The following is a 22,439-nucleotide window of genomic DNA, read 5'->3' as shown; positions in this document are numbered from 1 at the left end:
AGAAAGGAAGGGGGGTCGGGGAAAATCGTGAGTGGGTGGGGGGGGGGGGAAGATAAATTGGTTTTTTTTTTTTTTTTTTTTGGGTTGCAGGAAGGGCGCTAGAAGGGGAAAAAGATGAAGATGGGGGAGGAGAGAGAATGTGGGGTGGGGAAAGGGGACGTGAGGGTTTTTTTTATAATTTTTTATTTTTACTTTTTTTTATTATTTTAATATTTAAAATTTATTAAATGATTTTTTTTTTGCTTTTAATAATTTTTTATTAATTGTTTTAATAGAAAATGGATCCCGGATCAAGCCACGTCAGTATTTAACTGAGAAATAAACGATTAAGCTAATGAAAGGTATAATATTGACATAAATTCTAAAGATAAGGTATGACATTACCAATTTTAAAAGATGATGTATGAAAATGTTGTGACATCAATAATTAAGATAGTTTTTTGTACTTTACCCTATAATCATTGTTAACCAAATAATATTATATGGGTAATTGTACAGTTAACCACTTTTGTTTCTGCTAATAAATTGTTATAAAAACAGCCATCATTCGTCGGGACTTGTTTGTCCTGAATACGTTGGGAGAGATTAAAAAGAATCAAGTTTTTCATAGGACCAAAAATTAGACTCAAATCAGTGTGAGCATTTTGTTTTGAAGTGACACGAGAGTTTGGACATTTCTTATGAAGACAAAACTTCTTTTGAGTGAATAAAAAGGTCGGCATTTCAAGTGCAGATTTGATTATTGGGGTTGCATGTGTGTCATGTGTCTTGTCCAAATAAAACTTTCCCGTGATTCAGTTACTGGAGCTGATTTGATTTGATTTGATTTTATAGTGTAAGTGATATTAGAGGACGAGGAAATTAAAAGCATTAGTAAATTCTTAATTACTTAAGTTCTTTGATAATTACTTGGCCTCAAAATCTCGAGTTATTAAAAAATGAACTAACAATATATATCAAGCTAACATGTTGCCCAATCTTGAATTTAAAGAGACACGTTTAAAGTGCAACAGATTAAGTTCAGTTCTACCTTGTGTAAAATAACTGAAAGTGTGTAAGGATGAAAATTTTGATCGCATGATATCTTTGAATCAAAGACTCTGATAACATATTAATAAGATAAACACTAAATATTAAAAACTTAACACATGTTAAGAGAGAGAATTACCTATCACACAAGTATATTTTCATGCCTATCTCACTCCTCCTCCCTCGACGAGTGAAGCATAGACATGGGAGAATACACACACACACGTATGTGTAATATTCCAACTCATTTATGCAAGGATATTTGCAGATGGAGTTTTTCCCTTTCCTTTAAGCGAACCCCCAATAAATCAATGACATTTGGTACAAAGTTAGAAACTCATGATTGCTAGAAATCCATGCTCAACCTGCAGGCTCCTTAAATCTTAATATTATATATGCTCATGTTTCCTCCTGGTTCACAACATATATACACTTTAAAACGATCATTACAACTCCAGCGTTATCTTTTATTATCATTCATGGTCACTTTTGTTATAATGCAAACTTCAAAAATGCACAAACTTCATTTTCATTTTACTTCACAGGATAATGTAAGAAATTTACAAGGGTAAGGTGGATCGTATATATATAACTATCTTATATTTCGGGTACATATGACGTATCAAGTGAATATCTCCATTTCAATTGTTTAGTTTGGTTTGATTCTTTGAACCAAATAAAGTCTGTTTAGAACACAAAACCAAAGTGTTATGATGGACGAAAACCTTGTTTACTTGAGTTTACTTTTCCCTAAACCAATGTGTTTGTTCTTTAAACAGACCTTGTTTTAGCTTGATTTTCTTCAGCTTTGATTTGATTTATTGACATGATTGATTGCTTTAGGGTGTAAAATCATCATTTAGAACTTAATGTTTATTATCCTGGTCTCAAATTGGTTAATGAAGCTCTAAAGGGATATACGTACTCTAAATATTCAGTCAAGTCAATAAACATGATCAAAGTCGAACAAATTAATTATAAGTGAAATTTTCTTAAACGCTTGTCCTTCAACAACAAATATCGAAAGTCTGTGGAGCATCGTATATATTGAGGAGTAGAGTGCATGAGTTGCTAACTAAAGTACACTTTACCAAAAACTCTGGATAAATAACCACGATTACATGTCCGTCTTAACCGGAGGCCATAGCCTTCAACATAATTTCTTGTCTAATTATTGAGCTGAGCAATCCATCAACCTGGTTCAACATTTTCAACTTTTGGGCTCTTCTGCCCAAAGTTTTCGAAATTGGGATGTCAAATATTTATGGCCCAACACATGCCCCCTCAAGCCCAACAGAAAAGCCCATGACCATTAGTAGCCTCAGTAGCAAGTAGCTCGCCAAACCAAAAGCAACCAGGTCACCAGCGGAGCTAAAGTCACTTCCTCTCCTACTCTCTTTCTACTAACTGTTTAATTATGCAAACTTTACTATCGCCTGCGGCTCGCGCCGGCTACTTCACGGCGGCGCCACCTCCAGCTGTCACGACTCGGCCCCTAGCTTATCACCTTCCTCTTCGGTCAATCTCCGACCGCCACGTGCCCAGCCTCCCTCTCTCTTCTTCTTCTTCTTCGTTTTCTTCTCCGTCTCTTTCCTCATACGCTGCTCCCACCCACAGAGGATCAAAGCTCTCCTTCAGCACCATAAGGGCTTCTTCCACTCCAATTTCTCAGACCTTCACCTCCCCAAACGACGACACCGAAAAGGCCAAGCTCCTTCAGGTTCTCCGTCAACTTTGCCCAATTTATTCTATTTTCTGTTTGGTTACCGAGAAAATGTAGGAAAATGTAAGAGCATGAATTGAAATTACAGCAATTGTTACTAAATTGACCCCAATTTGAATCCATTGATTTTGAAATTTCGAATTTTGCATTGCATTGTTGATGATTTGATTGAAAAGTGAAGTGCTTTGGGTGGTTTGTGCTGTGTAGGTAGCCAAAAGGTTAGAGAGCACGGCGAGGTATTTCAAGAGGTTGGGTAGTTTAGGCTTTTGGGGGCAGCTGGTGAGCACTGTTGTGGCGGCAGTGATTCTTTCGTTTTCTGTTGTTATCACCGGCAAGGTTTCGTCACCGCCTACTTTTTATGCCACTGCCGGTGGTATTGTGGCGGGTTTTGTCTCCGTGTTTTGGTCATTTGGGTACATTCGCCTCTCGGATAAGCTTCGAAGAACTGCAAGTGACCCTGCAAAGGTATTGTGAAATTTTGAATTTTGGAAAAGCTAATGTGTTTGTGATTGAATTGTACGTGCTTCTTGAAATTGATTCCATATAAGCGATTTTACTGTCTTCGGACAAATGATGTTGCCTGGACTTTGTGCTTGATGTGAAGTTCCATGGGATGTTGATATGCTCAACTTTTAACACAATGCTTGACTGATTCCAATGAGTGTTTTCGTCTTTCCCATTATCCCGTATCAAATCAATTATCTACACTTTGATAGTAAATTACGAGGAAAAGTCAGGCGCAACTTATTTCAAATGTTAGTAAGTGTTTCCTTCACCAGGATAAGATAACAATGCAGTTGCCTGCCAGTCACCCAAAGAAATTGTACTTCCAGTCGCATTTCAATGAATTGGAATCCTTGTAACTATAATTGCCTGTGAGCACTTAATCTGTTTTCATTTTCCTTATCTTCTTCCGTCATTAGCATCCCGTTGTGGGGCATCTTATTGAAATTAGCTTAGATTCTACTCGAATGCTTTGAAAGATGTGTTCGCATCTGATAATTGTCTGCGATTTTCCTCCGATGGCACCTTTTATTTTACCTATAACATCTGTGTTTCACTGCTTATAATAAACAGGCTCCTCCGCGCGCTGATGTTATAAAAAGCTTAAAGAATGGCATCATTCTGAACCTTTTGGGTATGGGTGCTGCTGTTCTTGGCATGCAAGCAACGGTGGGACTGTTGGTTGCTAAGGCTCTTACTACCTCTGCGAATCCATATCAGGGTCTCACTCCTGGTTACAGTCCTGTTCTTGCCTTGGATGTATTCTTGGTTCAGGTATATTCATATATCTCGCTTTAGTTCTCATTCTATTCTGGAACTCTCTAGATTACTGTTTCCTAGAAAAGAATCTGTAATTCAGAGAAAACTGACGTTTCGCGTTTCTGTTGCAGGCATCGGCGAACACTATCCTTTCTCACTTCTTGGGACTTGTTTTCTCGCTAGAGCTGTTGCGCTCAGTAACATTGCCACCTTCAGAAGGCATTCCCAGATTCGCATAAGTTTCATCTCTACCGTTGGTGTATCTTGTTGAAGACGCTTTGAAGCCGCAGTTTTGCAAGTGTTTTTCTCATCTCCGTGATGTTATAGGACAAACGCGTTTCTGTATTATTTTCGTAGGTTTTGCTGCCTCTTTCCATTTGCGTGTTTGCTTACAAGAATTATGGTAGGGCATCGGGTGTTAGCACTGAATACAAATAAAATGATATCGCACGGTCAACATTCAGTCCAGAGCATCTACTGTAGCAAGTGCTCACAAGTTTTGGATTTGGATCCTTGCCGGATCCCCTCCTTGAGGATTCTAGGGATCAACAAACATGAACCATTGATCAAAAATCGTGCAATCCCAATTAAATGCTTTTTATATTTTTAAAAGTAAAGCACCATTGTTTTGTGGGAAAAATATAAAAAAGGAAAAAATTGTGATTGCACGATTTTTGATTAACAGTTTCTTTGATCCCTAGGAAGGGGATCCGGTGAGGATCCAAATCCACAAGTTTTGCAATTTCCGCAACGAAAATAATGAAAAGAAATTTCACGCACCAACAATGAAACATATAGGTTGGCAAGGCAGGCAAAAACATTCTATATTTCATTATAAGGATTAAGTTTCTCTCTTTCATCCCACAGATATGAACGCGTAAAGTTTTAACCACCAAGATCCACCCAACAATATTATAAGGTCCAGAGCCAAAAACAATGTAGACACTCACAGGATCCACCCAAATCTTGTCAACTATGCCGGTTCACCGTCAATACGTATAGCCGCAGCATGTCAACAAAAATATAACCCAAGCACGCTACTCGGAATGTTCGAAACCATCTATAAAAGGCTGTTATCACACTTTTCGTCGCTCCATAATACCCTGCATCGTATATACATGTGTTCTAGTAAAAATCAGCAGCAACTAATAGAATCGAACACAGGTAACATCTGGATTCAGATGATTTGAGTAAAGCGCAAAAATCAACCAAAACTACACCAATTTGGATTCCAGTGTACACAGATAGACAGTGAAGAAAATGAACGGGTAATCCATTCAAAGAGAAACCAGAAAACTTTAGAGAGAGGAATAATGCCATACGAAATCAGGCTGATCGGCATAAGAAAAGCTAAGCTGTTTAGACCCTGGTGTATATTAGATAATGCAATATGTAAGAAATTACATTCATTAAATTTAAATGAACTGATTTTGTTGCCACCAAATACATTTTAAAGGCAATATCCTATGAATGAATAACACAGATTTCGTTATAGGTATCCAGAGACTATCAAACCAAAATTTACAGTTAAAGTATTTCATACGCAGATGCATGTCATACAATCAATACCACAGCTAAAAAATCATCTCAGTTTTCTCGAACAATAGAGATTTCGTGCTTTCTAAATCAATACCATAGGTAAGAAGCTTTCTCATACAACGGAGATTTCATACTTCAAAATGAGTTTCACTTTATTCATCAAAGTGAAAACAAACTAAAACAATAATACTCTGTTTGAAATACGTACAGTTTACTAATTACCCAAAACTAATCCAAGTGAAAGCATGGTATCTAAAATAATTTTTTTTTGTGCGAGAGAGTCTTCTTCTTTTTTAGATAGACAGGTGCAATTTTTTATTTTAGAAAGATTTACAAAAGGATAGAGAGCCAGAATGACAATGAGAGAAAAGGAAGTATTATTTAATCTTCACCGGAAAAAAAAGAGCTAATTTAAATGTCTTAAAGGTGTAAATAAATGTCAGAAACTATTATGGAGTAAAGGTTTCCCCAGGCAATGGCCCAAGAAATGTCTGGGTTCTGCCTTTGTGTCTATTCAGACTTTCATTAGACAAAATTTTCAATCAAAACAATACAGTTTCTAAAAACAGATGCCACAACATAAGACACGTATTCATTCAATCATCGCATCTAAATAAGACACCCATTCATTCGACAGAAGCCCATACCCAGAAATCAATTATACATGCTCCACCCATTTTAAAGATTATCCTCCATTCCTCTCTAGCCACTTAAAGTTCTGTCCTTCCCAATTGGGAGGAACATCAAAAGAGTCAAGGCAGAGAGCACACTACTACACTCCTTTTCTTTACTAGTATGTTTCACTTATAATTTCCTACCAAAGACCATAACAGTAAACTTGGTTACGCAATATTATAGCTTCATTTCTGAATACAAATAATGAACATCCTAAAGCATAATGAAGCAAGAGATTTTCACACTTCAATAGTTCACAAGATATTTAACTGAAAACACTAATCACATCCTTCAAATCCACTGTGCACATAGATTCAGCAAACCAGCATATATAACAAATATGGCCTGAATTAATTCCACCAATGCCTTGATACTCTAGCTGTTAGGGATGGGGAAGAAGAAATAATATGAATAGATAAACAGAAGTATATTGTAGGAGAAAATCGTCACACTTACCTACTGTAGCTTCTTCTCCTTGTTTGATTGCAAAGGAATTTTCTTTAGGATGCTATCATCAATTTTCCTGTACTGTGCTTGTATTACCCTGTTTGCTACATGCAGCTTATCATCAATGTGGTCCTGATACTTATCATACAACACAGGCACTGAAAGACTTAGGAGAACCCCTGCATAAGAGTTAAAGAAATGTCCATGCATAAATATCGTAAATCTTTCAAGAACATGCACCCAAACATAAATAGATACAATGTGCAGTAAAGAGCTTACCAATGTAGACAAGAGTACGGAAGTTGAAGAAACTTCCAATGTAAGAAGCTAGCCACAAGCAGAAAGCGACCTGCAGAAGCAGATCAAAACTTCCAATTAGTAATATTAATAAAGTCCTGTTCCATGTATTCTACCAAACCTATTCACCTCATTCAAACCATAAACCTAGAATGAAGCAACTACATATTACCTGAAGAAAGAGTTTCCAATTTCTCCCAATAGCAATGTCTCGTGCAATAAACAGTCCACGATTAATCCCAGCATGCAGTGCATCAGCAGCCTTCACTACATTGGCCTCTGAGATTTCCATATCAGGGAGAGGAGGCAAAGGTCTGAATGACCGCATACGCCGTTTTTCATTAGAATCACCTCAAAACTAAAACCAATGTGCCAAACTGTATAACCATCACCAATCTTTCCCAGAAACATCAATTCTATTCTCCCAACCGATCTTGTGTTCTTACTTCTTACTTCTTAGTTACTTTGTTTGGAACGCATTTGGGAAAAAAAAAGTTCACTGATCAAATATAATATTTTCCAAGTAAATGTACTTCTAATCGAAGCTAAAAGAACCCGGATATTCTTGCTGGGATAACAAGATCAGTAAAAAGTATACAAGAAACGCAGCGAAAAATTGCCAAGAATTAGAGGGTTACCTGTTGAGAAGAGAAGCCGATTTGGCCCAGAGGAAGAGGATAACTACAAGTAGCAGTAGAACATTAGCCACAAAGGACAAGAGATTGTAGCCAGCTCGCTCAAACAGCAACCAAGACGCCGTCGTAGAGCTCAGCAGTAAAACTCCTCCACTCCATTTCTTCCACAGTAGCACATCGGCAACTACCATTAAATCCCAAAATTAACATAATTAATTACAAAATTAAGATCAAGAACAATGTAGTGATTATTCCATAATTCAAATCTACCGAATGTTAAAAACGAGATTATTGTTTAGCCGTCGACAATGGAAGTAGAATCGATCCATACCACATCGGAATCGCAAATAATTCTAAGGAATTATAAATCAATCTGTGTTAAGTATGTGTGTGCATGCGTGTGTGTGTGTGTGTATGAGAGAGAGAGAGAGAGTACCATGGCCAACTCCGAGAGCTTGATGAACGGAAATGCGACGAGGAGGCATAGATTCTCCCATGGAGATTTAGGGTTTCAGAGAGAAGAGAGATGGAATTTGATAGGGAGGGAGATGGGAATTACAAAATGAAATGAAATATTAACAAGAAGAGGAAATGGCAATGACTCCCTTAAATTTTTTTTTTTTGTATTGTAATTAACTCGTACTAAGACAAAAGCCCAAATTTGCTAATCTGGGTCTATCTTTGTATTTTATTACCAGCCCTCCCATAAAATAATGCACTTTAATTTAAGGCTCATTTTTTCGTATGAATCCGAATATTTTTTAATAGGATCTTAAAGATTCGTAAATTATATTCGTTTATCGTATATCGTTCGATCAGAAATCATTTAATATATTTTTATTTAAAATTAAATACAAACAGTACTTGACAAAAACTGACTGCATAATGAACAATGAACATACACGATTTACAAACTCCAGGATCCTCACCAAAATGATTCGGAGGATCCTGTTGGTTTTCATATGCACCGAGAACTTGAATTTATTTTTATTTTTTAAATAAAATACTGTCATTTTGTACTTAAAACTCAATATTCACTCTACTTTGCTAATATTCTTGAAAAAAATGCTAAAGTGGAAGGAATTTTGCTAGTGTCATTGTTCACCTGTCATAAGGGAGGGAGAAAGGTATAATGATCAAATCAGTAAGTTGCCTTCCTTCTTGTAAGGACTCACGTACTTGAAAACAAGAGTAAATTGTACCAATAGTCCCTCAATTTTAATCAAATTAGAACAATGGTCACTCAACTAAAAACTCATTATCATTGGTCCCTCAACTTATAAAAGCATGTAATTATGATCTTTTTTGTCAACTTCGTCAGAATTTTGTCAATATGAGTTAAGTTGGAATGACCATTGCTACAATTGAGTTAAAGTTGAGGGACCATTGTTTCAATTGGGTTAAAGTTGAGGGACTATTTTTCTAGTTGGATTAAAGTTGAGGGACCATTGATATAATTTTTCTTATCTGATTTCCATATTTACTCCTTGATTTAGCGTCATGTGCATGGCACATGACTCATTTTGACTGAAGTTCTAACGAAGTTGATGAAAAGAACCATAGCTGCACGTTTTGATGAGTTGAGGGACCAATGATAATAGATTTTTAGTTGAGGGACCATTGCTCCAATTGAACTAAAGTTGAGGGGCCATTGCTCTAATTGAGTTAAAGTTGAGGGACCACTGCTACAATTTACTCTGAAAACAAAATACCAATACCATTGAATTAGACGTCTCTGCCCTTAGTCGACAATTAGGTTCATACAAGGACTAAAGAAGAACTAAAGCCTTGTTTGGTGGGCTGGATATGATAAGTTGTGATCAATCAAAATGGACTTGAGTCTAATCCTTTTTTTGTGTCAAAATGTGAGATGTGTATGACTAGACATAATAGGTTATGAATTCAAAATAAAGTAGGTTATCTAACATATCCTTACAAGTCATGTCGTATAAGTCTTTGCCAATCCAATCCTATCTCTAAGGCTCAATCTAATCCAGCCCACAAAATGTTACCTTGAAAGATTATAGCTTAAAGGATTTAGGAACTTTGTGTTCAAAGGGTCTAATTTCGACTCCAACACAAAAGGAAGTGGAATCTGTTAAGTATCGAGTTTCATGGTGCAAAATGACACATCTTTGTTCCAGAAGAGAAAGTGGAATTAAGTTCAAGTTTTAGGATATACCAAAAACTAAGCCTTAATTCAACTGTCCTTTACAAGTAAATAAGTATCCTCCTCCTAACCAATTTTGTTGAGGGCGACATGTGGTCTTAAGTCTCAACTCTAATCTTACCTACTTATCATAAAGAGGGGTTTCCAAATAAGTTGGATAAGTTCAATACGCTATTGATCATGTTTTTTTCTTTCTTTTTTTAGGAGCAACTATTTTGAAATTGTTTTCTATTTTTTGTAGTTTTTCATTTCATTCACCATGTCATAAGCATTTCTTGCGCATCTCTTTGGCTATTGTTGGAGAATGAATTCCACAATGATGAAAATGACTTTGCATGGGCTTATAAGTAGTTAGACTACTCCCTATATTTTCGATTGATCTTATAATAGAACCTCAACTTTTTTCATCTATTGTTCTGACGCCATTTGTTAATACCCTCCGACCCTACATTTCATTGCTCAATCCCCCTTAAATTTAACTACAAAAACAAAAAATTAAAAACGAAATGAGTAACTCTGGAAAATGAAGTTGACGATAGAATCTTGCGGTTTATGTTTCCACTAGGATCTATGGCTTTGCAGTGCATTAGTTGAAACTTGAAATTCACAGGGTTATGTGATGTGGATCAACTGCCAAATTATCATACGTGGATTTTTTGGTGCAGTGCGTAGCCAACCCATTCACAAGCATGATGCAATTGCAAGCAAGCAAACAAATGCTACATGCCACTCTAGAGGAGAACAGAGCACCCGATCACGACGCATACTACATCGTTCTTGTTCAACATTGCATTTTTATATCAAGAAAATAGTTGAACTAAATCAAAATTTAATTTGTTCTAATCCCTTGGGTTGTTACATCTCGGATTATATACAATCGAACTTAGGTCGCAAACATGACAAAGTCTAGAATTCAAAAAAATAAAATCCCAATTAAGTTGGTCCATACTTGCTCCTTGACTTTGCAATGCCCATGGATACCAGGCTTTGAGCCGATGCATCAAGAATTAAAACTTGGTACAAGCCTGTTCAGTTTGATCATCAGAGTTCCCCTCATCGTCCGAGGGCTCTTCTTTCTGTTTTTCTTCGCCACCTGAATTTGTTTTCATCTTCTTCTCATTTTTCCTCTGCTTTTTCTTTTGACGTTTCAAACGCTTCTTTGCTGTCTTTTCTTCAGCCTGTCTCAGTCTTTCCTCCCTCCTCATATTGAACTCGGCCTCTTCTTTCCTTCTTTGATAGTCCACGTCCATCCTAGCAATCCTGTCTTGCTCTTTCCGTCTCATTTGCCGATACTGTGGATGTACAACTTGGGGTGAGAAAAAAGTTTACATGAAATTTAGCGGCCAGCTTAATGAGTCCAACAAATCATAACCAATCAAATGTTCCAATGTCACTAAAGCAGGCGTATGGAAAGGAAATTATATTTTTTAACATGTTCAGAACTTCAGATACTTATCTAATTGGTATTAACTATTTATCATTTAAGATTGATCCAAAATCAAACTCAAACTCAAAATCATAGAGAAAATAGCAGTTTCAGCTTGCACCTGGCTACATTGTATTGCAGTACGTTAAAATCCAGGCACTTTTTTTTTTGTTGAGAAAGAGGCTATTTTATTGCAGCAAGAAAAACAAGACAATTCCAGGCATCTCTTGTCCCAAAGTTTAAACTTGAAGAGAGACAACTCTGCATTCTATTACATTGCTCAAGATCGAAGGTTTCTCTATCCTTATGCATATAATAAGCTACAGTTTTTCAAAGAATACTACATTGTTTAATCATAAATGAACCCCAAGTTCAACAGAAAACACTAATCAATGCAGAGAAAAGGAAAGAGATTCATCCATAAGAGAACCAATTCTGTTAACAGAAGGATTAGTCAGTCAATATCTATTAAGTTCTGCTGTCCACATAATCTGTATAAAAGAGTAACCATACTCCATATCCATTCGGCCAACATGGGTACCAAAATGTTCCCACCAATTCCAAAATAACACTAAATAAGAAAAATCGCTTTACGTCCTTGCAAAATCTCTCAAACCAAAAAGACGGGAACAACTCAGTTATAGTGCTTGACTCTTATGAACACATTCTTCTACTTTATGGTGCACAGTTGGACCTAACGTAGGCATACACAGATCGACTAATCCTCTCAACATTCTAGCAATCTAGCATTGAGTCTGACTAACAAAAGAAAAGACTTGCTCAACCCCAAACTTGAATATCCCAAATCCCCGGCAAGCTCATATACCACCTTATCGAAATGAATTCCTTTTTTTTTTTCCAGCTAATTGTAAGTTATCGTTCTCTTGCTATGGGCATAGGTAAGTGTTTTAGTATTGGAATTATATGCCCAACAAGTAAATTCAAATTTAATAATTCATGTTCTTGTCGATCGAAACCAAGGGCCCCTAACTACTGTACTACTCACGTTCTACCCTCAGCTGTCTAAGTTCTGAATACCCTAATTTCTATAGATACCCTAAGATAATCAACCCTATATGGCTATATCCTCACTCAATCTACTCCAATTTATCCCGTAATTTACTCAAATACGCATCATTATCCAATAACTACAATCCCAAGAAAATCAGAGTCACCATTGTGATACTGCATCCAAATATAATACCTGATGGAAGTCGCCAGAGCCCGAACCGGCGGAGCTACCGGAGGTGTTACTGACGCGAACCGGTACATTTTCGAGAATCCTCCGGAGCTTGATCTCGAGGTCCTCTTCCTCCTCCTTGAACACCGGCGGCGTATACTCCACAAGCGCCGTCGAGCCGGCTGCCGTCGGTGGCCTTGGCGGTAGCATTAGTTTCCTGTCAGGCGGCTGGGCTAGTTTCCTCTCCGGCGCCGCCACCAGTTGCATGTCCCCGTCTTTGGGTCTTCCCGACGACATTTCGTGCAAGAGAAGCCCTAATTTCGGATTCGGGGGTATGAAGTGTGGTATCGGAATTTGTAGATTTGAGATTCGGAAAACCCTAATGGCGGAAACAGTGTTGAGATTTGGGGGTTTATTTTGCCCCAGTCGCAGATTCGAGGAGGATTTTATATTTCCTTCTACGAATAGTAAGATTTGGGCTGGGGCTTGGGCTCTACGGACAGTTTTTCACTTTTCTCTTTTGAGATTTAAACCATGACCGTTCTGTTCCAAATGTGCAATTCTCTTATGCAATAGAGAAATCCTTCAACATAATTTTTTATTTTTTATTTTTTATAGATTTGAATACTTCTCGCTTATAAGTGAAAGTGAAATACTATTAAATCGTAAAATTGCTTTGAATTTTTTTTATTGACAGAAGTGATAGGGTGTTTCATTACAATAATAATAAGTAAAAGAGAGTATATATTCTCCAGTGACTAATTTCATGATCTGAAAATGATTTGCACAAAACGCCAATAATTTTAACCCCTATAAGGTTACCACAAAAGACCACTAGAACTAAGAGTGTCCCGAAGCAAATTTATCACAAAAGACGATAAACACAATAAACCTAGCATTGAGACTTTTATAAAAATCATTGTAAACATCGAGGCCGCAACAGATCGCCTAGGCGACACAATCCCGACTTAGGCAGTACAAAGACGAAACATAGAAACTAAACTAAATTAAAAAGCTAAAGCCGATGGTGGTTCCATGGAGGAGACCATGGGTACGTATCTGTGGAGGAGACCACCGGTGCAGAGGTGGCAGGAGGTGTGAGTAGCAGGGGAACGTGGATTGTCAATTTTAACAAGAACAACGCACAGAGAGGTGGGTGGTAGGGGAAACCCAAGCTTGAGTCACCGCCATCGACCTCAATACAACGCTACCACCACGAACCATTAAGGCCCACCTAAAATTAAATTCTGTTGCACCATAAGCCGTCGAGAGTTTCTGTTGGCCGATGTGGTTCGCATTTGTAGCAAGGATAAGAACAGTGGCATGCATGGTAGAGGGGTTGCCAAGCCAAAGCCGTCGACGACGTTGTATTGCCGTTGTCTGCCACCGCTACGAACCCATAAGCAAAAGACTTGATGATAGCTTCCAAGGGGAAGCCCCATGGTAGCCCAAGCCGCTGAGAGGAAGTTTCGACATCAAATTGTTATGACCCTGATTAGCCTAATCATAGTTAGGCATTGAATTAGTTAGTCAAATAGGACTATTACAAGTAATTAGGAAAGTTTGTTAGATTTTGCTAGCTGGCAGTGGGTTTGGGAGTACTATAAATAGTCCAATGTGTAATGGCTTTGCCCAATGGTTAATTTGATAAAAAGAAATATAAACAAAAAACATTTCAGGGCTCTTCTCTCTTTCCTCCTTCCCTTTCCCTCTTTATCCTCTGTGTTACTTGCAGGTTGATTAAGGGCTTAAAGATTTGGATCTTATCAATGGTATCATCCTTCTCGAATCCTGGTTTCCTTCCTGTGCACACCCACCCACCTACGTTTTCTGCAATGGTTGCTGCGAATAATGATTCGCTTCGCGAAACCTTGGATGCTCTATTTGCACCCTTCCTTGCTATGATCTGCCGTGCCCGTAAGTTGGCTCTCAGCAAGCTAGACTCCACTTCAACCCCTATGTTCGCTATCAGTGATGAGGGATTTTCTGATCCAGCCCTGATGATTTTTGACGACACTGAATCAATCAATCTTAGTTATCTCGGACTTCAAGGAGACGACAATCCGCCGAGACTTCTATCGCCAATCGAAGTCCATTTTGTTCCGCCATTATTTTCGTCATCATCATTGTTGCGCGAAATCGAAGCTCCATCTGTCAAGCCACAGTCGAACTCGAACGCTTCAATGGGAGCCCACTCCAACAATAGCAAACCATTTTTGAGCAACCAGGAAGCTCCAACAAGTGTGCAAGGTCTGGGTTTTACTCCAATCCCGATGTCTGCTATCAATGCTACGAGCGACGAGGAAGGCAGCCCACCGTGAATTCAGTGTCCGCAATGGATTGAATTCCCTCGATTCTCTATCGACGATGATTCGTTCTCTTGGATCTCCAGGGCGGAGCAATTTTTTGCCTACTTCAACAATCCTGCGTCTCAGAAGGTCGAAATTGCCTCATCTCATCTAGATAATGAAGCTTTGCATAGGTTTTGTTGGCGTAATCGCATTCACGCTACATCACGTTGGGAGGAATTTACAAAAGCTTTCTGGCGAGATTTTGGCCCCTCCAAAAGTGAAAATAGTGATGAAGCTTTGTTTTAGTTACCCCAAACTAGGGATATTCTTACAGCTACAACGGATGGTTTGGCGCCTGGGGCAGTTCGTTCCTGCGAGCCACACTTGATCACCCAAGTCCATTATGTTCCACCGTTGCTTTCTTCTTCACCATTGTTGCAAGCAATGGCAATTCCTCTTGTCAAGGCACATTTGAACTATACGTTGGCATCGACAATTCACACCAGTGTACAGGGTTTTGTTTCTCTTCTGAGGAACACAAGAACCACCAAAATTGCAGTCCCCTTTCCACTTGCAGACCAACACGTTAGTGATTCCATCAACCTTGAGGAGTATGGAGATTATGCGAGCACCCAAGTCCATTAAGTTCCACCGATGTTCTCATCTTCACCATTGTTGAGAGCAATGGCAAATTTTCCCAGCCAGCCATTACACTCAAATGATTTTGTAGCATGAACAATTCCTTTGCGGAATGTTGAGAAAACTGGGCCCGTTGCGATGGTGACCACAATGCCGCCGTTATTTTCTATTTCAGCAACCTTTAGCACTGACTCATCCTACGCTCACAGTCATAAACCTGTTTTGAGCACCAAGGAAGCTACAACAATGGCGTATGTTTTGGGTTTCCCTCTCAGGAACGTAGGAGTTACTAAATCTGTAGGTCTCTCTCATACGAACACCACGAAGCATCGACATGAGGTATTGAGATCCTTGATTTGCGCATCCAAAACTGGGAAAGCCAAATGGCATTGGTTTTTAAATAGTTTACTTTCGTGTTATACTAACGGCAAGTTAGGTACGAATGATGTTTATCTGAATGAGATTAATGGGTGGGTCAGCATGTATGAGGTTGGCAAATTGGTGATGGTTTTGAATGCAGAGAAAGTGTTTGAGGAAATAGCTAAGAGACAAAGCGAGGACGCTGCAGGAAACCCCTTCGATCGAATGACCCTTCTTTTTCATAATATGGTTGCATGCTCTCAGTTTTGCAAAACTATGGGTGAATTCTGGAATGGATGGGTTCCAGGAGGGGGATTAGCTAAAACTCTAGGGGTGTTGCTCTGTTCCAAGCACTAGGAAAACCGTTGTGACAAGTACCCTCAATTTTTTATCCAAAAGCTACACTTCATTAAGCATACAATGCATTTTACTTGTCTACTACAAGTGATGCAATATGAGGAAGCTACTGCTACATGTGAAGGTGTTTTTGATATTTAGGGTGATCGCATGTCCTTTATTGATGCCGGCAAGACTGAGGAACTATTTCTACCATTAAGGGATGATGAAAAATTGTGTACCAATATATGTGTTAGTAAGAGAAGTTTTGGTATGGATGTAGCTTGTGTTGCTGCACCAATCTTGTTGTTTATCAAAGATCTATTGCAAGAAATCAACCTTTCAGATTTTACTGCAGGAAGGTCAGAAGAAGAGGCTCTTGAAGTCATGGACGTATTCTCTTCGTTATTTGATGAATATGGCAAGGCTCAATAAGTGTCATAACACAAGGGAGTGGCATGGGATGTGATTAGGAAGATCAAACAGCTGAATGAGAAAGAGATTTCTATTATGATCATTACCGAAGGACAAGCAAACTATGAAGATTTTTCTGATTGTGTCAAAAATGGTGATGAGCGAACGTTTGAGCTGTTGCTCTACTTCAAAGCTATCAAGGCAGAGTGGCTTAACAGGGTTACAAAAATAACCAATTTTGGTAGTTTTATGGTACAATTGGATAGAAGTGTTGAAGCTTTGAATAAAGGCAAAAAGCAAAAAACTGGAGAGGGTGGATATTGTGATGAGATGAAGAGTTTGCATGAATTAAGCATGAAAAAGGCTGTGGATATGGCGACTGGGTTCGAAAGAGCATTGGCAGGACATGTTGTTAACAATATAATTTGTAGTACCACTGTAAGATTGGAGAGACTTCACTCAGAGGGGATTCATAGATTGCCAGAAGGGTGGTGTTCTGCGATATATCAACTGCTGATGATTGGTAAATCCATCATATCTAGTTCAAACAAAACTCAGGAAGCAAATGGGATGTCGTTTTGGGAGCTGGTGATCTGAGTTTACTAGTTGAGAACACTTCAGTTGAGCGGCTTGGTGTGGTTATAAGGGTGACAATCTTTAAGGACTCCACTACTATTATTGGTGATGCATCATCAAAAGATGGGTTGCAAGTCTATGGTGGGTCTCCATTTGACATTATGGGCAGAAATCTTTTATGGGAGAAACAACTACAAAGGCGGCAAATAGGAGCATGTTACGCAGAAGCAAGCAATTGAGAAGTACAACCAGTTCTTCATTTTAACCTTGAGGACAAGGTTGTTCTTAAGGGGTAGGCAATGTTATGACCCTGATTAGCCTAATCATAGTTAGGCATTGAATTAGTTAGTCAAATGGGACTATTACAAGGAATTAGGAAAGCTTGTTAGATTCTGTTAGCTTTCAGTGGGTTTGGGAGTACTATAAATAGTCCAAGTGTAATGGCTTTGCCCAGTGGTTAATTTGATAAAAAGAAAAATAAACAAAAAACATTTCAGAGCTCTTCTCTCTCTCCTCCTTCCCTCTCCCTCTCTATCCTCTGTGTTACTTGCAGGTTGATTAAGGGCTTAAAGATTTGGATCTTATTACAAATATGCACATCAAACCACCTCGAGCACCCAATCGAACCATCAATGGGAAAACCCCATGGCAACACCCTCGATAGTTTAGGAGCAACAAAAATTAGCCCATTATCATTAAGAATGATGATGACTAGACTCAGCTAAAGAAAAGTGTTTGAGACACCCGTAGACTGGGGAAAGAGAAAATGGGTAGTGAGGGAGTGGCGGCAAGAAAGCTGAAAGGGGATAGAGGAAACAGAAGGGGTGGAGCAATGGAGGGGAGGACAAAAGGAGACTAGGACGAAGGTGGGAAGGGCAGCCATCGGCCCCAAGCCAAAGCAAGGGATCGATGGTTGTGAAATTTCTAAGGAGGGTGTAGTCAAATTAAGATTTGATAGGACTTGATAGTATTTTAATGAAGTTTAAAATATGGGTGTAGTCAATTAGATTTTAAAAGATTTTGAAATCATGGTATAGTCAAATTATGATTTTAAATAATACATCCAAATCCATGGGTAGTCGATTAGGATTTTAAAAAGTCCACAAGAATCTAAGTGTAGTAAAAATATTAAAAGTTTTCTAGGATTTTCTTGAACTAGGGATTTTGATGGATTTGAGGGTGGGTGATATAAATACCAAACACCTTAAACAATCCAACCTCCACCGCTAGGATTTCTTTTCTTCTCTGGAGAGGAAGACGAACCATCTCTCAGAGAAAAAAAGAGGACGAACCATCTCTCAAGAAAAGAAGATAGACATACAAAGTTCCTTTATTTCTTAAAAATATATCCACCAAATCCGAAATGTCACCACAAATTCAACCCCCACAAAATCTCCATTCCCTATTCTGCTATGTGTATATTACTTCTCTACCTTTTTTTGTTGCTATTTGTTTAGTTGTGTGTTTTAACTCTGTTTGGTAGCCTAGAATATGTCGGAAACTATGGGAAAATGGAGGGGTTGGAGGGATTGGAGTATGGGATGTTGGGGTTTTGAGTAACTTGGGTGCTGAAGTGAAAAAATGGTGAATTGGGTTGCGAGTTTTTCAGTTTTGGAAGCTACAACAACAAAAAGATGAGCTTTAGGATTCAATAGTATTTTTGTCTTGTACTTGGACTTGTTAGCTACTGGTGCAAAGATTTAATTTTGTATGCTTGGGTTGGGTTCGATTAGTTGGAATTTAGCTTGATCTAGATGTCATCTGAAACCATCAATGATCTATGTTTTTGTTTGTTAAAAATTTCATAAAAAAAATTATAATTCAAATGAGAAAAGTAAAAATATATTGTATTGGTTTGTATTTTGGTATCATATATGTTTTAGATTGTGTACTGAGAAAGAAATTCATTTTATGTTGTAGAAGTCACTTAAAAATCCTAAGAAATCCATAAAAAAAGTTTGTACAAATCCATACAAATCTATAATATAAATCCATACAAATCTTCCAAAATCCATACAAAATTATAAAGTCCATTAAAATCCTTTAAAATCCTTTAAAATCTACCACTTAAAACAGTCCATTAAAATCATATGAAATCCAAATTGGCTACACCCTCCTAAAGCTAGGTTTTTTATTTTTATTTTATTTTTTATTTTTCAGGAAGTAGACAGGGGCTTAGAGGTGTGGCTTTGAAGATTAACGAGGGCCCAAATGTGTTCTTGAAAATTATCCTTACCCATGCATTGTCACGCCCCAAACCCAAGGTCGGTGAAAAAAGGACCTAGTGCCCGATGAGCCAGTAAAAATAAAAATAAATATGAAAAATCAAACTTCTCTTATAAAAATAACTCAAAAATCTTTAAAGGTGTACAAAAATAAATAAAAACTCTTAAAATCCCTCGTCTAACACAACCTCAGCTCTTCTACCCTTCGTTAATCTCGTACCAAACTTAGTCTAAAATGTACAAGGTGAGCGAAACGATAGCTCAGTAGGGACATAAGTCTTATCAAAGATAATTGTCAAGACTAAACCAATTGTCATGCCACATGTAGTCCATTGTAATATGTTATCATTAATCACTATTTAATTGATAAACCGTGAATGCAACATAACTTCAATTACCCTAACTCGTTAATCTATATAATAAAACACACGGAACTGCACGTCCCATACCATGCATCTTACCACTGCAACAGTGGTCCAAACAACGATGGTCTGAATGCTCTATTATACAAACTAACCCTCGTAACTCAATCACCCCAATTCCCATTTTGTTGGTCATCTTGTTCTTCTCACGGTCGCAAAGTCTCCACTACTTCGTACCATTCCTATAATTTCACTTTTGTCATCCTTGCTAGTCCCTACAAGAGTCGAACTCAACAATACAAAAGATAGTTCCATTTCCATATCCCAATCTCGAATAAACCAACAAAATCCTTCGACTCCAATATACAATGATATATGCATATAATCATCATTGTCACAATATCCACATTATCAAAACAGACAATTATATCAATTCTAGAGATATATATCAAGTATAACACATATTTCACAAAGCTCAAATATTCTAAGGGTGGTAAGTTCCAAAGAAACCCCCTGCCTCAAATCCGAAGCTAGAATCTTTGTATTTCAACCCAAATTCCAAGCTATATGAAGTTGATCAACCCAAATTCCAAGCTATATGAAGTTGATCACAACCAACACTACGTATAATTCCACTCTTATTTTTTCCTTATCACTATACATATATAAGTCCACTCTTATTTTTACTATACACACACACACACACATATATATATAGATAGATACACACACACACACACACCACGTGAGCTCCAGAGAGCATGCACTGCATGCTAGCTCATGTTGGAAACTAAATGGAGCTTAGCTCCTATTTATAGGACATAAAGCAGGCATAACTAGTGTTTTAAGGCAGCTAATATGAGATGAGAATGCATTTGATGAATGATATGTTGACAAATGGCTTCCAGGTGCCATTGTGCATGAGATAAATAACTTGGGTTTAATAAGTGGCTTTGTAAACGATGGTGGAAGGTGTAGGTGTCAACTTATAGAGTTAAGGGACTAATAACATGATAGCTGAATTGGTGATAATGCATATAGTTAAGCTGGAGGTATCATAATATTAGGAAATAGTGGTAGCAAAGATCTCTTCTAATAGTGATCATGCAAAAATACTTTTATAATAAATGTATTAATAAATCTAACTAGAAGTAGTATAAATATTAATATACCAAACAAAGCTTAAGCTGATATGTAGATAAGATTAAAATACGGGTACTCACATGCATGGACGTAAGCCTTCTACATGGGTCTCAATTTTCCTTTCACATTTTCCACATCACTACACTCTATAGCTTCGTCACCTTCCAAGTATTGCCCAGCACATCCCGATTCAGGTGTCTACGTTGATACTCTGGGTCGGAGTGTGTCAAGGATAATTTTCAAGATCGTACAATGAAATAAAACAAAAGTCATTTTCATCAAAGACAGAAAAGAATAAAATATCATTAATAACCTCATTCTCTTATTATATTCTTTTATTTTTAACTTAAATTTTCATGTTGAATAATAAGAAATAGGATAAAAGAGTATTTTTATTGTATAGAAAACATGGAGACTTTGGATGCGGTCTTTAACCACTAATACTCATTAATTAAAACCTTTGTAGTTTTTAATTTTTGATCAAAGCTCTTTGATTTAATTTGTACACCTCAACATATGAATATTAATATATTTCCATGTCAACAATAAAACTTGAGATTTTATGCTATTTAAAATCTCACATCTAATGAGCTATAATAAAAAACGGCCAACAAAAAAATATGGAAATCTCTTTGAAAATGTATATTAATAGATGTCATGACATACCCCGACTTGGAAAGTCCACTTGGACTCCGAATCGAGTTATGCTGGCCGACACCTGGAGGGTGACGAAACCAGAAAGTGTAGTGTAGTGGAAAACGGATGTGAATAAATTTAAACCTAAAAGTGCCTAATCAAAAGAGTGCGTGGGATTGAACCCATTTCACATGTAGTGTCAGAGTATAAAATAGTATAGTAAATAGGAAGAAGGTTATACCACTGAAGATAACCATCTCCTGAGATTTGCCAGAATCCTCGTTTACACGAACGCACAACTACTAAACCTGGAGGGGCGAAAAACAAAGTTAGTGGGTCAGTAAAACAACATTTATAAGAAAACCTTTATTTTTGAACATAGTAACCCCTCGTTGTAAAACAAGTATAGTTTCTGTAAAACATACTACATAAGTATGTAACAAAAGTACAATAGCAATATAACCAGAAGTATGCCAAGTCATGATATATCAAATGTCGCAGTAATATAATCATGTATAATCAAGTATAACTAAGTGCTCATCCATCTAAACTGACATATGAGTTTGTACAAATAATTTCTAACACGAAAAGGACTAGGTGTAATCAGTACACTCTAGTACTACGATCACGTGAAGGCTGGTGCGGAAGCACGGTCACCTACGAGTTGCAATTGCCTAATGCAGTTTGAACGACAGGACTGACACCTAACTTGGATCCAAAACAAGCGAACGGTGCAAATGTGAACATACATGTGAAGGACTAGCCCTGACCCTGGGGCGAGTACTAACACCGAGGTGCAACAAGATAAGCATGTACAAATATGTATGAATGTCATAACAGTAATATCTCAACCATATAGCAGCATTTATGACAATTAATATCACAATAACGATACTTGGCAATATAAGCGTAAAAATGAAGTAAATACACATTTATGGAAACTATAACTATATATGGGTATAAAAAAAATTGACCACTCACAGATACGCAGTCGAAACGAAGCCTCCGAGCCTTGCCTGGCTCCGTACGTCCTCGGGATATGTTTCCCCTAAATGTGAAATTACTAATTTAAT

At 37.6% G+C, this 22,439-nt stretch overlaps 3 protein-coding genes across 3 annotated transcripts; 1 reads left to right on the top strand and 2 right to left on the bottom strand.

Annotated features, from left to right (window-relative positions):
- Positions 1–2,390: 2,390 nt before the first annotated feature.
- On the top strand, positions 2,391–4,478 carry LOC137725992 (protein TIC 21, chloroplastic). Its single transcript, XM_068464841.1, has 4 exons — positions 2,391–2,749; positions 2,960–3,217; positions 3,830–4,030; positions 4,147–4,478. Exons 1-4 carry the CDS (start codon positions 2,447–2,449, stop codon positions 4,252–4,254), a joined length of 870 nt encoding a protein of 289 aa, XP_068320942.1. The 5' UTR covers positions 2,391–2,446; the 3' UTR covers positions 4,255–4,478.
- Positions 4,479–4,814: 336 nt separating this feature from the next.
- Positions 4,815–8,198, bottom strand: LOC137726400 (reticulon-like protein B11). The gene is made up of 6 exons (XM_068465326.1): positions 8,045–8,198; positions 7,612–7,792; positions 7,146–7,287; positions 6,956–7,025; positions 6,686–6,855; positions 4,815–5,118 (listed from the first exon to the last, which is right to left on the bottom strand). Exons 1-5 carry the CDS (start codon positions 8,103–8,105, stop codon positions 6,686–6,688), a joined length of 624 nt encoding a protein of 207 aa, XP_068321427.1. The 5' UTR covers positions 8,106–8,198; the 3' UTR covers positions 4,815–5,118.
- Positions 8,199–10,561: 2,363 nt separating this feature from the next.
- Positions 10,562–12,875, bottom strand: LOC137726367 (uncharacterized). Its single transcript, XM_068465287.1, has 2 exons — positions 12,409–12,875; positions 10,562–11,070 (listed from the first exon to the last, which is right to left on the bottom strand). The coding sequence occupies exons 1-2, from the start codon at positions 12,679–12,681 to the stop codon at positions 10,786–10,788; spliced, it is 558 nt and encodes a 185-aa protein (XP_068321388.1). The 5' UTR covers positions 12,682–12,875; the 3' UTR covers positions 10,562–10,785.
- Positions 12,876–22,439: the final 9,564 nt, after the last annotated feature.

This window comes from Pyrus communis, chromosome 2 (genome assembly GCF_963583255.1).
Source record: "Pyrus communis chromosome 2, drPyrComm1.1, whole genome shotgun sequence".
NCBI classification, from domain to species: Eukaryota; Viridiplantae; Streptophyta; class Magnoliopsida; order Rosales; family Rosaceae; genus Pyrus; species Pyrus communis.
Note: the sequence above shows the minus strand (reverse complement) of the source record. Positions and strands in the feature narration are given on the sequence as shown.